The 24,317-nt window shown below is 46.9% G+C and overlaps 1 protein-coding gene and 1 long non-coding RNA gene across 3 annotated transcripts in view; one reads left to right on the forward strand and one right to left on the reverse strand.

The window, feature by feature from the left end:
• Positions 1 to 24,317, forward strand: part of KCNQ3 (potassium voltage-gated channel subfamily Q member 3) — a 300,675-nt gene that overhangs the window by 226,536 nt on the left and 49,822 nt on the right. For both annotated transcript variants that reach the window (XM_070802433.1, XM_019973403.2), the window contains exons 2-3: positions 20,823 to 20,913; positions 22,529 to 22,655. In XM_070802433.1, the coding sequence (XP_070658534.1) occupies positions 20,823 to 20,913; positions 22,529 to 22,655 (218 nt within the window). The remainder of the gene's footprint in view (positions 1 to 20,822; positions 20,914 to 22,528; positions 22,656 to 24,317) is intronic.
• On the reverse strand, positions 10,636 to 12,798 carry LOC139186798 (uncharacterized). Its single transcript, XR_011570407.1, has 3 exons — positions 12,545 to 12,798; positions 10,966 to 11,059; positions 10,636 to 10,812 (listed from the first exon to the last, which is right to left on the reverse strand). It is a non-coding gene; the product is annotated as an uncharacterized lncRNA (long non-coding RNA).

A 24,317-nucleotide genomic window follows, 5' to 3' on the forward strand; every position in this document is an offset into this window, starting at 1 on the left:
ACTTTCATGCATTGGAGAAGGAAATGGCAACCCACTCCAGTGTTCTTGCCTGGAGAATCCCAGGGACGGGGGAGCCTTGGTGGGCTACCGTCTATGGGGTCACACAGAGTCGGACACAACTGAAGTGACTTAGCAGCAGCAGCAAGTAATTCCTATGCACACAAGAGTCTGAGAAAGCCGTTAGTGGAAAACCATTTCCGGGACAGATGAGCCTGCGCTAGCTTCCCGGATGTTCCATTTGCTGGTGTTGACTTCAGGCAAATCGGCCGTTTCTGAATTGTCTCATCCACATCATAGAGGCAATGATATTCCCTTCACAGAGAGTTTTGTAGGACAGACACGCTGTAAAGTAGAGTTTAGCCCTCAGCTTACTACTGGAGCAAAAGTTGATGGTCAAGAAAATAAAGGAAAACGATAATCACACACACACACACACCCATTCCTCCATGGTCCAGGACTGAAGAAAGGAGTTGAGAAAGAGGTGCTGGGCCACTGTTGTGTCTCTGGTGTGAGTTTTCTGTTTTCTCTCTTCTCCAGTGAGGGAAATTCATCATACTTTCTGAGGACAAGGGAAATGTTTTTAAAAAATTATTTCCAGGAAAATTGTCTCCGTTTCATAATACATAGAACAAGCATGGATTTTGAATGGAAACATTTGGATTTTGTCCTCCCTCTGTGCTTCCTGCCTGTGAGGAAGGAAGGGCGTGCACTGATTCACCTTAGTTTTTCTCATCTGTAAAATGGGGAGAATAAAACCTTACAAGGAGTAAATGAGATAGGATGTGAAAGGAGTCTAACTCTTTTTATAAATAGCCCTTTCTCCCTCGTTTTCTTCCATGATTGTCTTCTGTCTATTATTAGAGGACCCATTTTATAAAAACTGTGGTTACAATTGTGGCATGGGAGCATGCATTCATTTAACAAAAATTTACTGGATGTTCGCCATGTACCAGGTGCTATTATAGATGCTACAAATGCAACACAACTAGGTCTGTTCGTCTTTCTAGTGTATGCCTCACCTGGGGTTTACACCTGTGCTAGACACTATCCTGGGCACTAGGCAGGCAGCGTGCCTGGAGTTTATTCATTTTTCTGTTTCCTTCCCCATCCTGTAGATTACACCAGGGCTATCTGAATGGGACAGAGATTTATTCTCTACAGGAAGTAGGCAAAAGTCTGTGGTCATTTTGATGGCATTCACAAAACCTCCCTCATGTAGGTTTCAGGGATAAGATTCATTTAGCAAGGTCTTTGCATCCTCTATTGAAAATGCACCCACAACCACACACTTGGCTAGGCAAATTAATAACACAAACTAGACTGAAAATATTTAACCTCCTTAGGAGAACAAGCTGTTTTTCAAGGAGACTGGCAGGTCCATTTGCATGCAAACATTTAATGGGCTGCTTTTAAATGATCCTTATCTATTTATTGAAGCAGGTCTGGCCAGACCTCTCCTTGCCATCTCCTTGTTAGCTGTGAGTTGGAGCCTCCACCGCACATGATCTGGAAATCATCAAAATGCACTTAAATGGAAGATGCTCAATACTTGGAACTTTCAGTGTTTTTACTTGGACCTTTGCCCCCAAATCGCTCAGTCAGTCAGCTTTGACTGAGCTCACCGTTACAGCCAACCATGAAGAAATTGTCATTACGTGTATGTTGCACATAGTAGGTGATCAATAAGCAGCGTTAGATGAATGAACGAAATCATTAGGTTTATTTCTTCTTCACCCTGTCTGAACACTCTCAGGATTCCTCTCCAGTGGTATGCTGCTGAATGTTTAACAAGCAACCCCAAGCAGGGGCCCCATTTTGCAGCGTTTGCTGGTTTCTGTGGTGGAAATAATCCTGCTCTGATACATTTCAGACTACCAGCATGACATCACTGAACACAGAGAAGGGGTGGGCACCCGTATGGACTAGTTCTACCAGACAGAAAAAAAAAGATGTAAATAACCTCAAGGGCATAGATGGTGAGTGAAATATAAAATAATTTGCTAGTGATGAGTTTTGAGCATTTATTACCTTTTTAGTACAGTTTATGGGAGAAGGCAATGGCACCCCACTCCAGCACTCCTGCCTGGAAAATCCCATGGATAGAGGAGCCTGGTGGGCCACAGTCCATGGGGTCGCTAAGAGTCGGACAGGACTGAGCGACTTCACTTTCACTTTTCACTTTCGTGCATTGGAGAAGGAAATGGCAACCCACTCCAGTGTTCTTGCCTGGAGAATCCCAGGGACGGGGGAGCCTGGTGGGCTGCCGTCCATGGGGTCGCACAGAGTCGGACACGACTGAAGCGACTTAGCAGCAGCAGCAGCAGTACAGTTTATTTCACTGTAAGCGTGTATAGTTTTTAATAACAGTGGAGTTAACCATGGCTTGAAAAATTACTGAGAATTTGACCATCGGCTCTCAGGAATCTCATGAAGTGGGCCAAATGCTCCCTGTTTCTTACTCGTTCCACATGTGCAAGCTCTGGAGTGACAGCTCCTCTTCCCTCTCCGTGCTGTCTGGGAGAACCGGGAACTACTAAGTGGTTCATAAGATGCAAATAACCAGGTGATGGGTGTGCCCTCTCTCTGCTGAAGCTCCAAAAGCACTCTGCTTGCACCCCATTGGAGGCGTTTTCCACCTGCTTCTGTTTGTGTTAGGAGCTATTTGTGTACTTATCCCTTTCACTGAGGTCTATGCAATCAACAGTGTGTGAAACCTGGACGTCAACTGAAGTTCCCTGTCCTTTGGGATCCAAGTGGAACTGATTCTAACACTCTCGCACCCAGGTGGGAGCCTGCTTCCCTTCACCCAGTCTTATTAAGTGCTGAGCTGTGTGTATGTTGGCCTGTGGTCCTCTGGCTTAGAAATCTGCATGTGTGCATGTGCGCTAAGTCACTGCAGTCGTGTCCAATTCTGTATAGCCCTATGGACTGCAGCCCGCCAGGCGCCTCTGTCCATGGGATTCTCCAGGCAAGAATACTGGAGTGGGTTGCCACAGCCTCCTCCGGGGGATCTTCCTGACCCAGAGATAGAAGCCACATCTCCCGCATTGGTAGGCACGTTCTTTTACCACTAGCACCACCCGGGAAGCCTAAAAATGTGCACAGATAGCATTCCGTGAAGGGCTCAGTACTTCTTCATTGACACGTGTAGCGTCTCAGCGACCTGGAACACAGCCCCTTTCCCTGGATGTCCTTCTGAATACTATGCACATGAGGCAGTTGTACACATAGCAGACCCCCTCCAAGCTTCTGGGCTGTATCCGAGTTGTGTTTTGTTATTGCTGATGTTGTTGTTGTCATTGTTCTACATTTTCATGGGATTCGGCCCTCTGGCCCTCTTCCCCTTAAAGCTTCCCATCTCTCCCTTCTCTATCTGACAACTCTTTCTTGAAATGCTACTTCTCTCCATGGATCATGTAAGGAGTTTATTATGTGGAGAAATGTGGCTATGTATACTTTTTTGCATATCTTCAGACTCACGTTTACTGAGAATCATGGACCCCCTTTTACAAGCCTCCCCTTTGTCTCACACTGGGTTCTCTAGAACCTGACTAAGCTGTAGAATACAAGCGAATAGGTGATTTCAGCAAAGTCCAAGGAGGGCAGCCTCCACCTGATTCCACAGTGAGCCCAGGGATGTGAGTTACAGCTCAACATTGTCCTGACCCAAGACCCATCAGTCATTGGCTAAAGCCCACTCCACCCACCTGGCCACTACATTCTGCCTTCTGCTTCTGGCCACAGGTAAAGCATTTCCAGCAGCCCATGGGCAACTTCCTCCAAGACAAATAGCAGATAAGACTTGTTGGATGCAGAAAACTGAGAAGGAGTAGGAGGCCCGTGGTTAGAGGATCTGGGTATGGACAATGTCTGCTACAATCTTTTAGGGCAAAACAGAACTGCCCAAGCTTTAGCATTCCTGTCTTGGTTTCTCTTTCCTATAAAGAGAAGAAGGCAGACTACAGATTTATTTCCCTCATTTATGAATCATGGACAATCCTTGGATATTATTGCTGTTGTTCGGGAAATGTGGGGGAGATAAGCATGTCCAACCAAAAATTTTAATTCACAGGGTGATGTTTGCAATTGATCATATGTTTCCAAGAAAGGGACCTCAGTGCCTGTGAACCAAAAGAGGTCAAAAGGGCTTGGAGCCCTGATTTTGGCAGGGATTCATTGATGAAGGTCAGCAAGTCATACGCCCATTCATTCAACAACTTTTCCCAGAGGGAATTCCCTGGTGGCCCACTGATTAAAAATTCACCTGCCAGGCTTCCTTGCTGGCTCAGTGGTAAAAAAAATTTGCCCACCAATGCAGGACACACCAGTTCGAGATTCAATCACTGATGGGGGAAGATTCCGCATTCCACAGAGCAACTAAGCCCATGTGCCACAAGGACTGAGCCTGTGCACGAGAGCCCGGGAACTGCAACTACTGAGCCCTGGAGTCACAGCTGCTGAAGCCTGCACACTTAGAGCCAGCACTCTGGAACAAGAGAAGCCCGCGCACCACAAATGAAGGGTAGCCCCTGCTCCCACAACTAGAGAAAGCTCGCGAAGCAGCGAAGACCCAGCACAGCCAAAAGTAAATGATGAATAAAATAAATTATTTAAAAAAGAGAACTGTTCCCATAAGACCAGCTGTGCCCCAGGTACCACCCCCAGGTGTTTGGGGGTACAGTTCAGTTCCATTCCCTCAGTCGTGTCTGTCTCTTTGCGACCCCATGGACTGCAATACACCAGGCCTCCCTGTCCATCACCAACTCCCAGAGTTTACCCAAACTCATGTCCATTGAGTCGGTGATACCATCCAACCATCTCATCCTCTGTAGTCCCCTTCTCCTCCTGCCCTCAATCTTTCCCAGCATCAGGGTCTTTTCAAATAAGTCAGCTCTTTGCATCAGGGTACAGGGAGATGACCAAGAATGACACGTTCCACCTCTCGTCCATCTCAGCTCAGTCTTCTCTCCTGTGGCATGGGGTAAATCACCCATCCTGGCAGATTTGTAGGGAAGAGGGATGAGGTAATAACAGGAAAGTGCTTTGGTAGCCCACATGTGGCTGAGTCATTTTTGCTTTCCCAGGTATAGCATTCATCAAAACAAGGACTCTTTCCAGTAAGGTGATAGTTTAATTCAGTGCATCACAAATGGTGTCAATCACATGTGTACAGGGGGAGGGGAGGGGATACTGCCAAGGCTGGGCAGACATCCCTCCCCATAAAGCCACTCTTGTTTTTGCAGTTAGGTATTTGACTTCTGCATGAGTTTTTTTTTTTTTTTTTTTTAAGTATAGCCTAGGGTTTCCCAGGTAGCTCAGATGATAAAGAATATGCCCACAGTGCAGGAGACCCGGGTTCGATCCCTAGGTTGGGAAGATTCCCCTGGAGAAGGGAATGGTAACCCTCCAGGCAAGTTCTTGCCTAGAGAATTCCATGGACAGAAGAGCCTGATGGGCTACAGTCCATGTGGTCCCAACGGGTTGGACATGACTGAGTGACTAACACACACACACACACACACACATAAAGTTGATTTACTATATTGTGTTAGTTTCATTTGTGTAGCAAGATGATTCAGTTCTGTATATTTATGTGTATATATAGTACATAAGTAATATATATACACACATATATTTTCAGATTCTTTTCCATTATAGGCTATTACAAAATACTGAATATAGTTCCCTTGCTTATAGTAAAACCTTGTTGCTTATCTATTTTATATACAGCAGTGTGTATCTGTTAATCCCAAATTCTGAATTTATCCCTCCTCACCTTTCTCCTTTGGTAACCACATGTTTGCTTCTATGTCTGTGAGTCTGTTTCTCTTTTGTCAATAAATTAATTTGTATTATTATCTAGATTCTACCTATAAATGACACCACATATGATATTTGTCTTTCTTTGACGTACTTCACTTAGTCTGATAATCTCTAGGAACATTCACGTTGCTGCAAGTGGCATTATTTCATTCTTTTTATGGCTGAGTCATATTCCATTTTGTGCATATACCACGCCTTCTTTGTCCATCATTTATTCATGGACACTTTGGTTGCTTCCGTGTCTTGGCTATTGTAAGTAGTGCTGCTGTGAACATTGGGTTGCACGTGTCTTTTCGAATTAGAGTTTTCGTCTTCTCTGGATACGTGTCCAGGAGTGGGATCATGTGGCAGCTCCATTTTTCATTCTTTAAGGAACAACCACACTGTTCTCCATAGTGACTGTACCAATTTGCATGCCCACCAGTAGTGTAGGAAGGTTCTGTTTTCTCCACACCCTCTCCAGCATTTCTTCTTTGTAGACATTTTGAGGGCAGCCATTCTGACCAATGTGAAATGATACCTCATTGTAATTTTGAAGACTTGTTTTTAAAGAATTCTACTCCTAAAGGAAGAAAAGATGAGAAGGAGGGAGGGAGTGAAGGAGGAGAGAGAAAAATAGAGATATTGGCCTGGCTTATTTAAAGTCTACTTCAATTGAGGGGCACAAAAGTCTACCACATATTTTTAGGAGCACATGAGTGGTAAGTTGCTTCAGTCATGTCCAACTCTTTGCAAACCTATGGACTGTAACCCACCAGGCTCCTCTGTCCATGAGATTCTCCAGGCAAGAATACTGGAGTAGGTTGCCATGCCTTCCTCCAGGGACTCTTCCTGACCCAAGGATCAAGCCCAGGTCTCTTATGTCTCCTGTATTGGCAGATTCTTTACCACTGAGCCACTTGGAAAGCCCTTCAGGGGCACATCTATTGCTTAAATGATGGTCTGTGTCTTAGTATTAGAATAGGAAAGGATCCGCAGAAATTCTTCAGTTTCTAGGACCATGTTGTCACTCAGGAAATGTGACTTGCCCTAGGTCACCCAAGTGGTTGGGGTAGAGCCAGGACTGGAACCCAAGCTCTTGACTCCAGAGTGAGGTCTTTTCACCACCGCTTCCCTCCATACCTTGCTTTATCTTTAGTGAGGACAACTCCACAATCTTCCAATGCATTAGCAAGGTACCTTGGTTCTGAATCATTCTGCATCTCTTTCCTTCTCTCTGTGCGTTTTTTTTCCTTGTCCTCGTTTCAAGGAAAAAACTTGGTATCCTCATCTTTAAAGAGAGAGAGAGAAAAGAATCCCATTTGAAGTGTCACACATGACATATTTCCCACGTCATCCCATAGCTCGGACTCCAGCAGCATTGATTGCTCAGTCCCCATCAGAGCCCTGTGAGGTCACGGGGACCTTGATAAATGCATCTGGGGTCCTTGTTACTGTGGCCAGGATGGTTTTGGAAACCAGAACTCTCAATGGCCTACCAAGGAGGCCAGCCCACGAAGGACACCATCTCTCTCTCCACGTCCTCTGAGTCAGTGGCCTGTGCATAAGAAAGGGACACACCAGGGATGAGCTTTGCCAGCATCTCAGGGTTGGAAGGGATGACATATGCCTGGCAGGAGTTGAGTGTACCAGTTGTGGGTTTGGGTCTTTGAGTCCTGATGTTGGCATGATAGCAGCAGCTGTTCTCAGATACGGAAAGATGAAAAGGCCAAATTGGCATGCTTTCCCCAGGATATGGGCTCCCGGGGATAGGGGAGTGGGAACCCTAAGCCAGAATTCCTTACTGTCCCCCAGAGAGGGGTGGAGTAGGGGGGGTGGAGGAAGTTGTGGAAGGAAGAGTGGCTCCTCCATCAGTGAGGTCCATGTGCCACGGGTAGGACTATCAGGCATTCAGATGGCAAAGCTGGAAGGGATAGTTAATGCTCCAGCAGTGGAACTCAGTTTCCAAGATGATCACAGCAGCTTGAGATACAGGCTGAGTCTCAGAAGATGACATTGAACAAAGACAAATGTAAAGCCTGTACTTATGTCTGAGGTCAATTACACAAGCACGGATAGATGATCTGTTGTTGTTCAGTCGCTTAGTCATGTCCAATTCTTTGCAACCCCACGGACTGTAGCATGCCAGGCTTCCCTGTCCATCATGATCTCCAACGTTTGCTCAAACTCATGTCCATTGAGTCGGTAATGCCATCCAACCACCTCATCCTCTGTCACCCCCTTCTCCTCCAGCCATCAATCTTTCCCAGCATCAGGATCATTTCCAGTGAGTCAGTTCTTCACATCAGGTGGCCAAAGTATTGGAGCTTTAGCTTCAGCATCAGTCCTTCCAATGAATATTCAGGGTTGATTTCCTTTAGGATTGACTGGTTGGATCTCCTTGCAGTCCAAGGGACTCTCAAGAGTCTTCTTCAGCGCCACAGTACAAAAGTATCAATTCTTCAATGCTCAGTCTTCTTTATGGTCCAACTCTCACATCCATACATGACCACAGGAAAAACCATAGCTTTGACTATGCGGACTTTTGTCAGCAAAGTGTTGTCTCTGTCTTTTAATTGTCCGTCTAGGTTTGTCATTTGATCTATGATTTTATAATAAATGTGCAAAAGTTCTTAAAATGAGATTTCCTACCTTAGTTTTTCTTCTCTTACACATCCAAATACATGCAATGTGTGTCTCCCTTTCTCAGCCTTCCCCCCCAGATAAATGTTATGCCTTAACTTGCAAAGCTTGATGCTGGCTCTAGAAGTTGGGAACACTAGAGACAGTGAGCCCAAGCTTGAGGTTACTCCTAACACTCAAGGCTAGTGAATGGTCTTGCATCTTTCCCTGCAATGACTGACCTTAGAAATAGGTGAGAGGAAGGTGGTCTCAAAGCCCCAGGATGCTGTTGAGTGTAAAATTTGCAGCTAATAAGCTGAAGCCCCTGAAAACTTATTAGGGTGCCCTTGACTGCCCTCAGTCGCTACGGAGTGGTGCATGCACTTGGCCACCTCAGTGCCCAGCACGGTCCACTAGAATAATTAGTTCCCTGATGATGCTTTAAGCATCTGGGGGGCAGACCTGATTCTTGGGCCACCTCTGTACCTTGACATGAGACTCAGTACAGAGGAATTGCTCAGTAAACGTGTATTGGAAGAAGGACCGAGTGAGTGAATACAAAATCCAGGAGCATTTAAGGATGAACATGAAGCCCAGGGAAGGAAGGAAATTGCTCAAACAATCAGCCGTGATGGCTGTTGTTTCTACAAGCGCAGCTGGGCAAACAGATGCGTCTCCCCATGCTAACGCCTGCATGGGCACTCTCTCTGTCTCTCTTTTTTAATCTCTCCCCTTTTGGAAACTTGAAGCCACTAAATGTTTCCATTCTAACGAGATTTTCAAAAAGAGAGAGGAAAAAATGTCTAGAATAATCAGGGCTTGTGGCATGCTTGGGGGGGAAACAGCAGGGGCCCGGGTCTTGCTTTGTGTCTCAGTGTTTGGGTCTCAAACACTGGAGCCATTTGTAGGAAGGTGCTAATGGAATAAGAAAATATAAGTTGTTTACACCTTTTGGTTTGGGTTTGAGAGGACTGATTTTTATCTCTAAATAAGAAAGGTTTCCAGGGCATGGTTAGAAAAGTAAGTAATATGCCAGTGACACGCTGGCATTCTTCCCACTATCTTTAGCCTGAAGGCGGTTGAAAGGTTGGCTTGGCCACCATCTAGGTGAGGAAGGTGAAAGTGAAAGCGTTAGTCACACAACGTTTTTGCACCCCATAGACTGTAGCCCGCCAGGCTCCTCTGTCCATGGGATTTCCCAGATAAGAACACTTGAGCGGGTTGCCATTCTCTTCTCCAAGGGATCTTCCTGACCCAGGGATTGAACCCAGGTCTCCTGCATCGCAGGCAGATTCTTTACCAGCTGAGCCACCAGGAAAGCCCTTGTAGGTGGGAAAGGCGAATGCCTCCTTGGGATGATTTCACAGCTGCTGGGAAGACTTGCTCCATTTTCTCCTAGAACCTCCAGCGGGAGGTCTCACAAGAAGTAACTTAATCCTCAGGTGCTGCATGCTAAGTCTCTTCAGTCATGCCCAACTCTGTGACACTGGACCGTAGCCCACCGCTCCTTGGTCCGTGGGATTCTCCAGGCAAGAATACTGGAGTGGGTTGCCATTTCCTTCTCTAGGGGATCTTCCCGAGCCAGGGATCGAACCTGAGTCCATGAAGTCTCCGGTTTGGTAGCTGAATTCTTGACCACTGGTGCCACCTGTACAAGCCTTTATCCCCCTTTCAAATGCAAATTTCAGGTGCCACTTTATACCTATCAAATTAGCAAGTCAACCAACAAACTGTAATTAATAGCCAATGCTGGCAAAATTGGGTAACAATGGATGCTGTGTGTTCCTGGGGACAAAGTGAGCAACCCTTCAGAAAAGTAGCAGAATATTTCAAGAATCAATTCAGATATTTGAAGCCCAGATAGTCTAGAGATTATTATGAGGAATTGATCCTAAAGAAGGAAAAGCTTTATGCATAAAAACATATGCCATCGTATAACTTAAAATAACACAGAATTGGTAGCACCCTAAATCTGAATATCCAGCAATAAGAGGATGGTTGTATATATTTCAGTGCACTGATGTCATAGAAAGTGCCTCTTCCATTAAACATGATTGTTTGAATATTTTATAGCCAAGTGGAAGAATATTTATACTTTAATAAGCTAAAAATGCAGACTATACTGTTGAGACAAAGCGAATATTGAAAATTGTGTATGCCTATGTCCTTGGGCTGCAAAAGGGACAGGAGAAAATGAAAACAGCTGATTTATTAGGCTTAGAATTGAATATGGTGATTCTTTTATTTTGGTTTCCATTGTGTGCTCTAGAATGTCTTCTATGAAATGGGTCTTAAAAGCCAGGAAGACCAGAGCTGCACAGGTGAAGGTGTCTGACGGCAGGCACACACAGTGACCAAGAATCCGTGAGGGGATGGAATGTGTTGGACCTGCAGGGAGAAATGCAGACACAAAGGTTGACAGCAGCAGCGGAGGCTGGAAGACCACGGGAACAGGGGTGACTTGGAGGGGAAGGAAAGGAATGCCCCAGAGCACGGGCTTAGATGCTAGGCTCTGGATTCAAGCCCCAGCCAAGTCCTTACCAGGATTCCTTATGGCCAGACGAAAGAGGGTGAGGAGGGTCTGGCAGAAAATGCTGCCATCTACTGTGAGCCTGTGAAGACATGCCCTCTCCTCCTGGAAGGAGGGAGGGGTGGAGGGAAACTGTGGAGCCTGTCTGCCCTTGTCCCCTCACCTTCTCACCTTCCACCTCCTGCACCATGGGGCCCCTCCCGCAGGCATAGGGAGGGACAGCTGAGGAGCCTTTGCTGGCCCTTCCCATGCCTCTGGATGAGAGAGAGCTCACCCTCCACCTCGTGACATCTATGAACATGGCGATTCTAGATAGCTCCTGCTCTGGCCTTCCTGGAAGCAGATGCTGTGTCTGATCCCAGCAGTCTTGGCAACATTACCATGGGCCACGCGGACTCTCCGCTATAGCCTCGCAAGGTGGACTTTGGTGTTACTGATGCACAAGAACAGAAGTTAAGATAAACAGCTCTGCCTGGGCCATGAAGAGGGCATGGCAATCCACTCCAGTGTTCTTGCCTGGAGACTCCCATAGACAGAGGAGCCTGGCGGTCTATAGTCCATGGGGTCGCAAAGAGTCAGACAAGACTGAGCGACTAAGCACAGCACAGCCTGGGCCATAAACACATGAAGAGGAGCGGCTGGGGATGAAATACTGTGTTTGATTCTGAAATGCATGCTCTTTGCCCTGCTGCACACAACCTGTAGATCAGGGCTTTGTACACAGTTGTCGTTTAGTCAATAAGTCGTCTCCAACTCTTTGCAACCCCATGGACTGTAGCCCGCCAGGCTCCTCCATCCATGGAATTTCCCAGACAAGAATTCCCCAGGCAGGTTGCCATTTCCTTCTCCAGGGCATCTTCCTGATCCAGGGATCGAACCTGAGTCTCTTGCATTGGCAGTGGGTTCTTTGCCATTGAACTACCTGGGAAACTCATTGTAGACAGTAGGTGCTTCCAAAATGGTCATGTAAGAGTTCTGCACTCCCAAGTCCGACTTGTTCTCTGATGGGGGACAGTTTCCCCACACCAAATAATTATCTGACATCAACCGAATGTCCTATAATTTAACTCAGTTCTGACACTGTCTACCTGGAGAGAAATCAGATTTCACAAGTTAAGGGCTCATCCTGATAAGACTGCCCCCCACCCCTCAGCCCCACTTCAGATGCCAGTGGCAAGTTAGGTGGCCACCTGTGCTTCTGGCCGACAGGTTATAAACTGGAGATTCCCACAACCTGCTCCTTGTGTTTGATTCAATGACTAGAGTGACTCACAGAACTCAGAGAAACATGTGACTTATTTTAAGATCATCTGTTTATTATAAAAGGATTTAAGTCAGGCACGGACCATGGAAGAGATGCATAGGGCAATGTGTGGGGTAAGGGCTTCCCTGGTGGCTCCAATGATAAAGAACCATGTGAGAGACCCAGGTTGGATCCCTGGGTAGGGAAGATCTCCTGAGGGAGGGAATGGCAACCCATTCCAGTATTCTTGCCTGGAGAATTCCATGGACAGAGGAGCCTCGTAAGCTACTGACCATTGGATCGCAAAGAGGCAGACTCAACTGAGTGAATAACACATATATACATACATGTACAGGGTAAGGCTGTGGAGCTTCCATGGGCCTCCAGGAACTACTCTCTCCACATCTCCATGTGTTCCAACCCTGAAGCTCTTTCAACCCAGTGCTCTTGCGTTTTTATGGAATCTTCACTACATAGACATGAGTGATTAAATCAGTGGCCATTGGTGATGGAGCTCAAGCTCCAGGCCCTCTGCCCTCCCCAGAAGTCGGGGAATTGGGACCCGTAGTTCCCACCCTCTAATCACTTGATTTCTTCTCCTGGCAACAGCTCCCATCCGGAGGCGCTTCCCAACAGGCACCTTGCTGACGTCACAAAAGACACCCTGATTGTGCTCCCCACTAAGGAAGTTCCAAGGGTTTTATGAACTCCATACCAGAAACTGGGATATGACCACATACATATTTCTCATTATAAATCACAATCTCACAGCATAGTCGGTGCTTTGCAGGGGTTTGATAAAATTAAGCATCCTCTTAAGGTTTAGCATCATTTCAGTGCCCATGCAGGGGTCTATGGAAGGATGGATTTAGACCTTAAAAATACCACCCCGGGTGTGAAACAAGGAAGATTTTGTTCACAAAGCTGACTGGACTTTTAGTTGAGGTTTATGAATTTTTAATTATGCCTTTGTTTTTCTTAACCCTGTAATGTCATGCCAAGGGCTTCCCAGTGGCTCAGTGGTAAAGAATCCGCCTGCCAGGGCAGGAGACATGGGTTGTCTCTAGTCAGGGAAGATCCCACATCCCACAGAGCAACTAAGCCTGGAGCCACAGCTACTGAAGCCCGTGTACCCTAGACCTGGTGCTCTGCCGCAAGGGAAGCCGCCGCAGTGGGAAGCCCGCGCACCCTAGACCCCATGCTCTGCCGCAAGGGAAGCCACTGCAGTGGGAAGCCCGTGCACCACAGCCACAGAGGAGCCTCCGCTCGCCACAACCAGAGAACAGCCTGCAAAGCAAAGAGGACCCGGCACAGCCAAACATAAATAAATAAAAAAAATTATATTTAAAAAAGCCATTAGTGGGCAGACAAGACACGCAAGAAGAAATGCCTGGTAACATACCAAGAAACTTCAATAGATGTTTCCAGAGACAGATTCACCATGAAACTAATGAAATTTAAGCTGTAACTCCGGTTCTTATTTTTTAAATCATATTTGTCTTCTTTTCCCTAAACTTTTACTTCTTTTCTTCCACAAATGACCCTATTTTATCCCTTTATTAAATACTGTGATATCTATCTCAACAACAATGAGATGGAGTCCCTTACTTTTAAGTTTTAAATATTTTTTTCTGCACTGCATGAGACACGTCAGACATCTTCAGGTGGTACCAACTGAGTTCCATTGCCCTGGGCTCTTACTTTAAATCAAAAGTTGGGAAACTTTTTCTTTAAAAGTCAAATAGTAAATATTTTAGGCCTTTGGGCCAGATAGACTCAGCTGCAGTTACTCAGCTCTCCTATTGCCTCACAAAAACAGCCACGGACCATATATAAACAAAGGAGTGTGGCTATGGTATAAAAATTTATTTATAAAAATGGCAGCTGCCTAGATTTGGCCTGAGGGACACAGTTTGCACACATCTGTGGATCCAGAGGTTGATCAGTTCAGTTCAGTTGCTCAGTTGTGTCCGACTCTTTGCGACCCTATGGACTGCAGCACACCAGGCCTCCCTGTCCATCACCGACTCCCGGAGCTTACTCAAACTCATGTCCATTGAGTTGGTGATGCCATCCAACCATCTCATCCTCTGTCGTCCCTTCTCCCACCTTCAATCTTTCTCAGCATCAGGGTCTTTTCCAATGAGTTGGAAACTTATCCAGAGTTTCATAGGGACAGAATATAGATAGATCAAGATATAGATATCGATTTCTGTGATTTTTTGTGATTATGATATTCTTGCTTAATTTCAAGGACAAGGAAGGTTTTTAAACACAAAATTATTTTTTCTATATTCCAGTAAAGCCACTTTTTTGACCCTATGAACAGAAGACTATAGGGAAAGAGGTGAAAAGCTTGCATCTGAATGCCTGCTATTTGCCTGGATTCATAGCAGTTTATGTATATGGTTCTCTTTTTATTTACATGACCATCCCATAAGGTAGGTTTAGAGGGTCCCTAATTCCACAATTAATAGTAATCAGTGAATATCTACTTAAAGGGTATCTGCTGAAAATGGGTACTAAACTTCATACTAAACAGTGAAGAAAATTTCTCATTAGTATGTGATCACAAAAATATAATTAAAATACAAAAATGTGTTTATTGTATCTCAGGTCACAAAATTTAAATTATAATTGCAACTATGCTCTAATTTTTACAATGCACAAAGACTCAGTTGAGTGTTAATTTGAGGTTATATTTTCTTTGCCAAAACTTGATGATAATACAACATGACTTCACATTTTATTCTCTCAACATTTGGGGGGAAGGATTGTATGGTGTTTTTCACCCTTTGAAATATCATTTGATCTGTCTTTAATTGTTCTAGTAAGCTTGTCGCTTGTTAACGGTTTTGCTGTATTTAGAACAGCTCTTCATCATCATATCCATCAACTTCACAAAATCCTGCATCCTTTGTAAGCTCTGCCTTTTCTTTTTGCAAATGGTCCATACTCTACTGTTGGATGATGTCCCTGATGGAGAGACAGAGGCTGAACTGCAAGGCCATGATGTGCAGGATACAGGCTTCTGTTAGACCGTCAAGGATGTTTGCACGGAGACTTCCTTAGAGAGGTGGTTTTTAGTTATGAGAGTTTTTGCTGCCCTGTGCAATCTCTGAGCTACAAAGACTGGGATAAGGAATAAGATAAAGAAAATCCCTTGATTTGTCACTTGCGTGTTCTAAATGAGAAACTGAGGTTCAAAAAAGTAAACCTTCCCTGGGTCATCTGATTTCTAGGTGGTGAGCCAAGATTCAGATCCTTTGGAGCCTGACTACAAGCATTCCCGTTTAATGGCAGACAGATGGGGACTGAAAGGAGGAGAGTCCATGCTTTCTTCCCTCAATCTAGGACCTTGGCGAGCTACCTGGCTCTTGAAATATGCCTACGGGGAGCAGGGGCCATCAGGGGTCTTGGGGAACTGCCTAGAGATGGAACCAAGCTTTTGTCCCCAAAACTGGAGACCAGAGGAGAGGGAAGCTGAACTCTCAGTGCACCCCCAACCCCACCCCACCCCCAGCTCTCCAGCTGGCCCTGCCCTGGCCCGTTCCCTGCAGAACCTCACTCCAAGCCCCATGGTCATTCTCAAAACAGCGTCGGTCCTAGCATCTCTGCCCCCTCCTCCTGTGGTGACCCCACTGCCTGAGCCTGAAGGCTGTGGTCCTCATCTGTAAAACGGGGCAGGGATATAGCGGTGACAGTGTCCCCTCCTGGCACTGCTGCTCTCCAGAGTACAAGAGAAAATGACACGCCAAAAAAAATCACCAGGTAAATCCTAGAGTTTTCACTCTCTTGGGTTCCCCTTGAATGAAGTCCTTGAGGGGGTATTTGTCATGATTTCCGGTGGGTCCAGCTTTGTTCCTACGAAGGGAGGCCAGGCTCGGGTGGGAAGAGGCTGGTAGGAGATGGTGTCTGGTTTGAGGGCATGTCAGGACCCTTGACCTCAACTGGTTTTATTTGGAAAGACGGTCGGGACCCTGCAGACAGAAGGGCAGCTGTTGACTCTCCCCAAGCCTCCAGCAAGAGAGAAGAGAGAGAGAAAAGTGGTGTAAAGGATGTTGTTGTTGTTCATTCGCTCAGTTGTGTCCAGCTCTTTGCAGCCCCATGGACTGCAGCACGTCAGGCCTCCCTGTCCTTCACTATCTCTCAGAGTTTGCTCAAACTCAAGTCCATTGAGTTGGTGATGCCATCCAGCCATCTCATCCTCTGTCGTCCCCTTCTCCTCCCACCTTCAATCTCTCCCACCATCAGGGTCTTTTTCAATGAGTCAGTTCTTCGCATCAGGTAGCCAAAGTATAGGAGTTTCAGCTTCAACATCAGTCCTTCTAATGAATATTCAGGACTGATTTCCTTTAGGATTGATTGATTTGACTGGTTTGATTGCTGTCCAAGGGACTCTAAAGAATCTTCAGCACCACAGTTTGAAAGCATCAGTTCTTCAGCAGTCAGCCTTCTTTATGGTCCAACTCTCATATCTGTACATGACTACTGGAAAAATCATAGCTTTGACTATGCGGACCTTTGTCAGCAAACTGATGTCTCTGATACAGAGAAGAAACTCACATGATGGAGGAAGTAAAAGAATAATTGGCCTCCTGAGATGGCTGAAAGGGAGGTTGGTGTGCTGAGCCACTGGCATTAGAATAAACAGATAAAATGATCCTAGGATTTTTTCTTCAGATGATCCTTAACTGCAGCCCCTCCCCCAATTGCATGCACAACCTCTACATATATTTATATGATGGTTCTGACTGTTTCACATTGTGTTATGATTTGTCTGTGTTACTCACAGTTACATAGGGATATGTACCCTGTGTGGAGTATATGTTAAGAATACTTGTTGAATGAATAAATTAATTTTGAAATACTTAAAAAAAAATCGGTGAGGCATGGAGAGAGAGAGAGAGACAAAACAGAAAGAGAAGGGAAGAACCCGTCTAGCCACTGCTCTCTGTCTTCCATCCGTGAGACTGATAATTCCACCCATGAGTCTGGAATCCAGTTCATATCTTCAGCGTAAAGTGCAATGTGCAGGAGACCAAAGAGTGCATCCCCTTCTCAGGTAAAGGAGGGCTTCCTTGGTGCTTTCCGCTTTATAAATTAATGATTGTTTTCAAATCTCAGCAAGTAAATTCCCCAGGTTGCCGGTACTTTTCAATCCCTGGAGATGCAAGAAAATACCAACTTCCGACGAGTGTTTGCTGCCCCCTGCTGGCTAAAGCCTGGTTCTCCACGCCCCCCTGCGAATGGGAACCAGGCTGAAACTGCGTATTGGTGACCGGTTAAGGTCGAGTTGTCCCCTCACCTGGCTCTGAAATCACAATTAGAGCTTAAAGGGACTTAAGTACCTAGCTCCGACCTCTCCTCTAAACTTTAGACTTGAATTTCGATCAGCTTACTGGATATTCCCACTTGGGCCTCAAACAGTAGGTCCACAGCATGATTTATCTTTGCTGGCTTGTTGGCTTCTGTATACATACTCCTGAAGCCTTTGAAAACCACGTTGTCCACCTTCTCACCTCCCCCCATTGAGTCTCCTCTAGCTTGGCCTCCCTGTCTCACTGGTGGAGATGCAAGGCCACAAACTTCATTTTAGCCAGGCTTGTTCTTAACAACCCCTCAGCATGCCGTATCTTCTCCTCTTTGTCATTCTCAGCCCTCGAGACCTACCCATCTCCAACTTCTGGCTGCTTTCTATTGCTGGGAAGTTTAGCAGTCTCATGCCTTGAGGGTTGCAACTTCCACCTCAACTGGATCTGTAAGATATTTCACTAGACAGGCAGTGCCTGCCTTGGGACGAGTTCTCATGCTGGGTGTTAAGATGGTGCGCTGTATTTATGACACGGGGCAAGCAGTGATTACAATATGATAACGGGCTGTGATCAGTGCTGGAATAGAAATGCCTCTGGGTGTTCTGTGATCCCAAGGGAGGGGTCACATGAGGAATTGTGCAGGCAGTAGCTGGGAGGCTCTAGGTGTGCCCGGTACTGTCAAGGTGTTGAAAGTTAAATTGCTTAGTCGTGTCAACTCTTTGCGACCCCAGCAGGCTCCTCCGTCCATGGGATTCTCCAGGCAAGAATACTGGAGTGGGTTGCCATTTCCTTCTTCAGGGGATCTTCCTGACCCAGGGATTGAACCCAGGTCTCCCGCATTAGAGGCAGACGCTTTAACCTCTGAGCCACCAGGGAAGCCCTGGTGTTAGCAGGGAAGTCAAGGTGCTAGCAGGAGGTAAAGGGGCACGTCGGGGGAGTGGGCAGGGAAGAGGAGCATTGAGAAGAGGGCTTGAGGAAGCACAGTGATTCTGGGGGTGGGGAAGCAAGAGGGGCTGGGGAAGGTCGGATCATAAAAGGCTCGCACCCCTTACTGAAGGAGAAGATTGAGTGGGGTTTAGTATCCTTGAACTCTCTGCACATGTACATGTTGTTCACATTGCCTAGGGGTCCATGCTGCCAGTCAACACACACAAAATGGAGAATGTCCTGGATAAACTGGGACATATGATCCACGCTAGCTAAGACTCAGAGAGCCTTCCAACCCACTGACCACAGCCTCTGGGGTGCTTCCTGCATTGTTTTCCCAAAGCCTGTGGACACTCAGATGATAACTTCAGCCAGACTCTCATGGGGTCATTTGTCCTGTTTCCCCCACTGGGCTAGGAAGTCCTTGAAAATGAGGGCTAAGTTTTTTATTCATGTGTGTATAAAATGCTCCTGCAGTGCAGAAGTTGCAGAAGACGCAGGTTCGATCCCTGGGTCCGGAAGATCTCTGTAGTCTTTTTACTGACGACACAGTTATCCTGCTAGTGATGATTCCTTCTGATGAATTTCTTTATCGGTATAACGGGAATGATCATATCTACCTTGGGAGAAGGTTGCGAGGATAAATGAGCTGATAGGTGTAAGGTGGCAGATGGTAAGTGCTCACTAAAGAGTGGTGTTGGGTGTTGAGATTGTTACCATCATCGTCGTCATCATCATCGCCAGAGACTTGAATGAAGAGGAAGCAGGTTCCACACATGTCATGAATTTAAAATGACCAAACAGGAGGGAGCTGAAAATCTCATTTGGGTTCCTAGACAGGGTTGGAGACAGTCAGATCTGCAGGTCAGCAGGACTGTTGATCAGAAAATGCAATCAAGATCATCAAGGGGTGGGACCAGCACTCTGGGCCAAGCCAGCTCCAGGAGCAGACATCTCCAAACCTCCTTGTATCATGGTCCTCACCATCACACCATGAGTTGGTTTTCTGTTTGTCAGGACCGTCAGCTCAGGAGGACAGATCCAGCTTGTTCATCATTGAATTCCAGCTCTGCCTCCCCCAGTGCCTACCATATACATATTCAACGGATGGATGGATGAATGAATGCACGAGTTGGGTACCCACTTACATAAACAAACCGAAAAGGCATGGATGGGGGCCTAGCAGGACAGAGCGCCGGATTACACGGAGCAGGAGAACTTGGAGTCTATGGCACCAAGACTCCCGCAGGCATTAGTTTCCCTCTTAGACACCAGGGTTTCCCCCGTGGTTCAGATGGTGAAGAATCTGCCTGCAGTGCTGGAGACCTATGTTCAATCCCTAGGTTAGAAAGATCCCCTGGAGAAGGGAATCTTACCCACTCCAGTATTCATGCCTGGAGAATTCCATGGACAGAGGAACCTGGCGGTCTATAGTTCATGGAGTTACAAAAAGCAGGGTCACGATGGAGCACCTAACACTTTCACTTAGACACCCAGAGAACCTGATGCTGACCATTGAACCAGAGTCCCCACCAAGAGGGACGGAGAACCTCTTTTCTTTGCTGAAATGATGAAGCGCGCGCGCGCGCGCGCGCGCACACACACACACACACACACACACACACACACACTGTCTCTCCACCACCCTCACTCTCTCACACACAGGGAGTTTATAAATACAATCATCTCAGAGGATTGTTTGCAGTTAGCTTCTGCCTGAGGCAGGGGCATGAACCAGATGAGCTCTCAGTGACTTTTCAGCGAGCAGCTCTGCATCACGGTGGCTTGGATTCTTTCTAGCATGAAACACACTTGATAATTTTAGAAACGATTCTGAAGATCCCCCAACTGAAAGAGATTATTTCCTTTAGTAACTACTGACTGTAAAAAATAATAATAATAATAATAATCTGAAGATAATGGTAACAGAGACTTTCATTGAATTTATCAATCTTCAGATGAATTTGTTTTTATTCTAAGAATATTTTCATATGTTTGAAGGTCATAGTCCTGTGTGTGCAGGACCCATTATTAACGTAGTCACATTCCAGTTGATCGACCAAAGCTTGCGGTAACTTTGGTTTGTCAGGCAATCTGTAGTCCTCTAGGACTGGAACCAGATGCTGTAACTCAAATTTTGACTGTTTCCACTAACTTGCTGATAAAGTTATGCATGTTGCTCTCTCAAACCTGGTTTCCATAACTGTAGCATCAATTCCTAACTGCCTCACAGCTGTGTCACGAGGTTAAATGGGATAATGTAACAAGTCCACTCCTATGTCCGATGGATGCTGTAGCTTCATCCTGGCTATTACCCTTCTGCCTAGCCTCGGCACAGTCCAGAACAAGGCACTTCCTTAGTTTCTTTTTCCTTCCCTTCTAGGTTCCTGATTGTCCTGGGGTGCTTGATTCTGGCTGTCCTGACCACCTTCAGGGAGTACGAGACTGTTTCGGGGGACTGGCTCCTGCTGCTGGTGAGATGTGCACCCAGCGTGGTGCTGTGCTTCTGGGGCAGACGCTCTGGTGGGCCCTTCAGCGGTGAGGACAAGGAGGCCCTTGGGTGCAGTTTCCCCACAACTGCCTTTGGTTTCCTGGAGTCTCTGGCCAAGTCCAGAAGTAAGAAAAAGCAATGACAAGGTTGATGAAGCCTTCCCGGTGCACAGGTGGAGCAGGGAGCGAATAGCCATGTGTTATTCCAGATTAGAGAACAGGGGGCACGAACAAAGTCAAAGCAGAAACCAAGACCCAATGGCTAAACGATAACACCTTCTGATATGTAACGCAAAGGCGTGTTTGGTTCCAAACCCTGCCTCTGCTTTTCCTCCTTAAACCCTGAGGACCTCTTCCTTCAAGGCCAAGTACCAAATCCCATTTCTACATGAAAACTCCAAGGCCTTCCTCCTGGGCCCCTGCCCGTTTTCACCGTCCAGTCTGTATCCCGCATGTGGTGGACAGCGTGTAGGCAGCAGTCTTGGGCAGATTACCTAACACCTTTGACTCAATTTCCTCCCATCCTTACCCACGGTATGTAAAAATGTAAGGCAAGGAGCACAGACCAATGGGCTGAGTGCAGCATCCATGCCCAGCCGGGAGGTGGCTTCCAGGAAGAGCTGGTTCCTGCTATGACCCCAGACAGCACTGGCCAGCTGGCCCTTTGAATGACCATGCCTTGGATAGGATCAGCTCACCTGTTTAGGGTGAGGCCCTGCCCTCTGCACAAGGGAAGGATGCCAACCACCCCCCCCCGCCCCCAATTAGGGGGATCTTGCTATTTCATAAACGCTAATCTGGTGAGCTAAGCGTGATGCCCGTGGTATCTGAAACATCAGGTTCCTTTTCAGGGCAGGTCTGGAGCTGAGACCCGAGCAGGTGAATCCTGGGAAGCCACCCAGTTCCAGGAACTAAGTTTCAAGGATTGTTGCAACTCCCCAAGAGCCCCAGGGAAGTCACCAAACAGAAGGAGCAAAGTGTCTCTGTCTGATCAGCAAGGGAGGCCTGGGAGGGATGGAGCAGTCTCTGTGTCCCAGGGGAGTAGAGTAGCACAGTAACACCCTGATGGGCGTGAGCTCTGAGCCTGATGATCTGCCTGGAATTCCTTCTTGGCCACTTTTGGCCTTGAAACATTAATTCAGCCACTCCTTCCCTGGCCTTGGTTTCTCAAAATATAAGCTGAGGGTAATATTATAAAATACCTCTGTGATTCCTGACCCCGGAGCTGCGCTCAATAACCACTGGCCACACTTAGCAATACCAGGGGCCAGACAACTCGTGGACAATTCCATCAATTCCTCTCCTTTCAACTCAACTGAACTTCTTAGGGGCTTTTTAGTATATTAAAGGAATTTGTAAGAAACGATCCATTACGGGAAAAAAAGCATAGAAAAAAAGGCTTAATGTTCAGGACAGCCAGCTAGTGAAGACAGGAGCTGCCCCGCACTGAATGGGGGTGATCAGCCTGTCCTAACCCCTCCGTCCACCAAACCGGCAACCACAGAAATCCAACTCTTCAGAACTTCAGAACAGAAATCGCTGGTTCCGGACAACTGGGTCCGAGCTAATCAGCGTCTCTCCATATGTTCTTCCACGCAGGAAACATTTGCTATTTTCATCTTCGGAGCCGAGTTTGCTTTGAGGATCTGGGCTGCCGGCTGTTGCTGCCGATACAAAGGCTGGCGGGGACGACTGAAGTTTGCCAGGAAGCCCTTGTGCATGTTGGGTGAGCCCTGACCCCGGGCCCAGGGGCTCCTCGGCCCCCTCTTTGGGTGCATTGCTTCTCGGAAGCAATTTTAAGCAGACACAATTCGTCTGGGAAACCCTACACATGGTGGGGGCCGGCCTTACCTCTCACGCTCCCTTCAACCCTCCAGCAGGTACTGAGTACCTGCCCCTGTGGCTTCTTTTTAGAATGAGTCCGCAGGGCAGGGATTCTTCATGGGAGTTGGGATCGGGGGGTACTCTCGGCGTTTGGAATGCAAAGGTGCAGCCATTGTAGGACTCTGAACATCCCCAGTCCCTGTGAAGCCACAGTTGCCAATTGCCTTCCAGTTGGCTGCAGTGGAGTTAGAAGGTGTGGCACGTCCATTGCTGGTTGGGAGTTACTTCTGTAGGATCACATGATGTCCATTTTACAGAGGTGGAAACTGAGGCTCACGGTTCTGAGGCATTCTCCAGTCACACAGGGAGTAAGCAGCGGATTCCATCCTAACACCCAGGTCTGCAAGAATCTACCACTTTGCCCTCCCAAGGGAGGGCAACACCACATTGCTGTGTCCTGACCCAAAAGTTGCTCTGGGGATGTGTCACGGATACCCCTCCATCCGGATATAGGCATTTTCATAGCAGAGATGGTGGAAGCTCTCACACACTCCTATTGGTGCAGGATAGAACCCACCTCCACACCTAGCCCACCTAGGGGGAAACCCCTAGGTTCCCATCTGAAGATCCTACCAAAGTCATAGAGAGACAGGATGAAATCTGCCTGCAGTGATGCTTACGAATCTTGGAGCTTTGAATTCCTAGAAGTAGTTAAAGTTAGAGGATCATAGAATATCAGGGCTGGAAGGAACCTTCAGGAGCATTTGGCTGAACATGCCTTCCTGTCTGCTGCTCCAGCTCCTTTCATAGCAGCCTTTATGTCGTTCCCCCAGATTTTACTTGCATACCTCCAGTCACAGGGCACTCACCACCTCTCAAGGTTATTCATTCCATCTTAACTCCTCGGACTCTCTTCAGATGTTTGAGCTCAGCCATTCTGTCCCTGCTCCAGCAATCTCTGTCCTCAGGAAAAATGTGCTTCATGGCTTCAACTCCATCTTACATCCCATCTTGTTAGCATCACAGACCCTCCCCTCTGAGCTGCTGCTTCTTCTTCACTGCCCTTTTGAAAACTGACCCCCAGGACAGAATACAGCCCTGTTTGGTATGAATGGCCAGCCCAGGGAGGAAGAGCTTGACCATTGCTCTGTCCTGGCTGCCAGTTTCCCTCCGTATCACCTGGGACTAAGTTGCCAGGTTTGCAGGTTGCCTCACACCGAGGACAGTACCACCCTCACCATTAGCTGAAGCCCTTTTTCTTCTTCCCATCTGCTGCTGAGGCTGGAAAGCTGAGGTTTTTGTCTAGTGCTCAGAATTTCGAATGTAGGTAGGGTGTGTGTGTGTGTGTGTGTATGCATGCACACACGTGCAGTTTTGGAGAACTTTTCAGTTACTTAATTTTTTCCACATTTTTTTCTCTCTTCCTCTGTCCTCCTTCCCTGTCTACCTGTGTCTTAGTCTGTTCAAGCTGCTTTAACAGAATACCACACAGAGTAGCTTATAAATAACGGAAATTTATTCCTTACAGTTCTGGAGGCTGAAAGTCTGAGGCTGGGGTGCCAGC

Source organism: Bos indicus, chromosome 14 (genome assembly GCF_029378745.1).
Source record: "Bos indicus isolate NIAB-ARS_2022 breed Sahiwal x Tharparkar chromosome 14, NIAB-ARS_B.indTharparkar_mat_pri_1.0, whole genome shotgun sequence".
Classification (NCBI taxonomy): Eukaryota; Metazoa; Chordata; class Mammalia; order Artiodactyla; family Bovidae; genus Bos; species Bos indicus.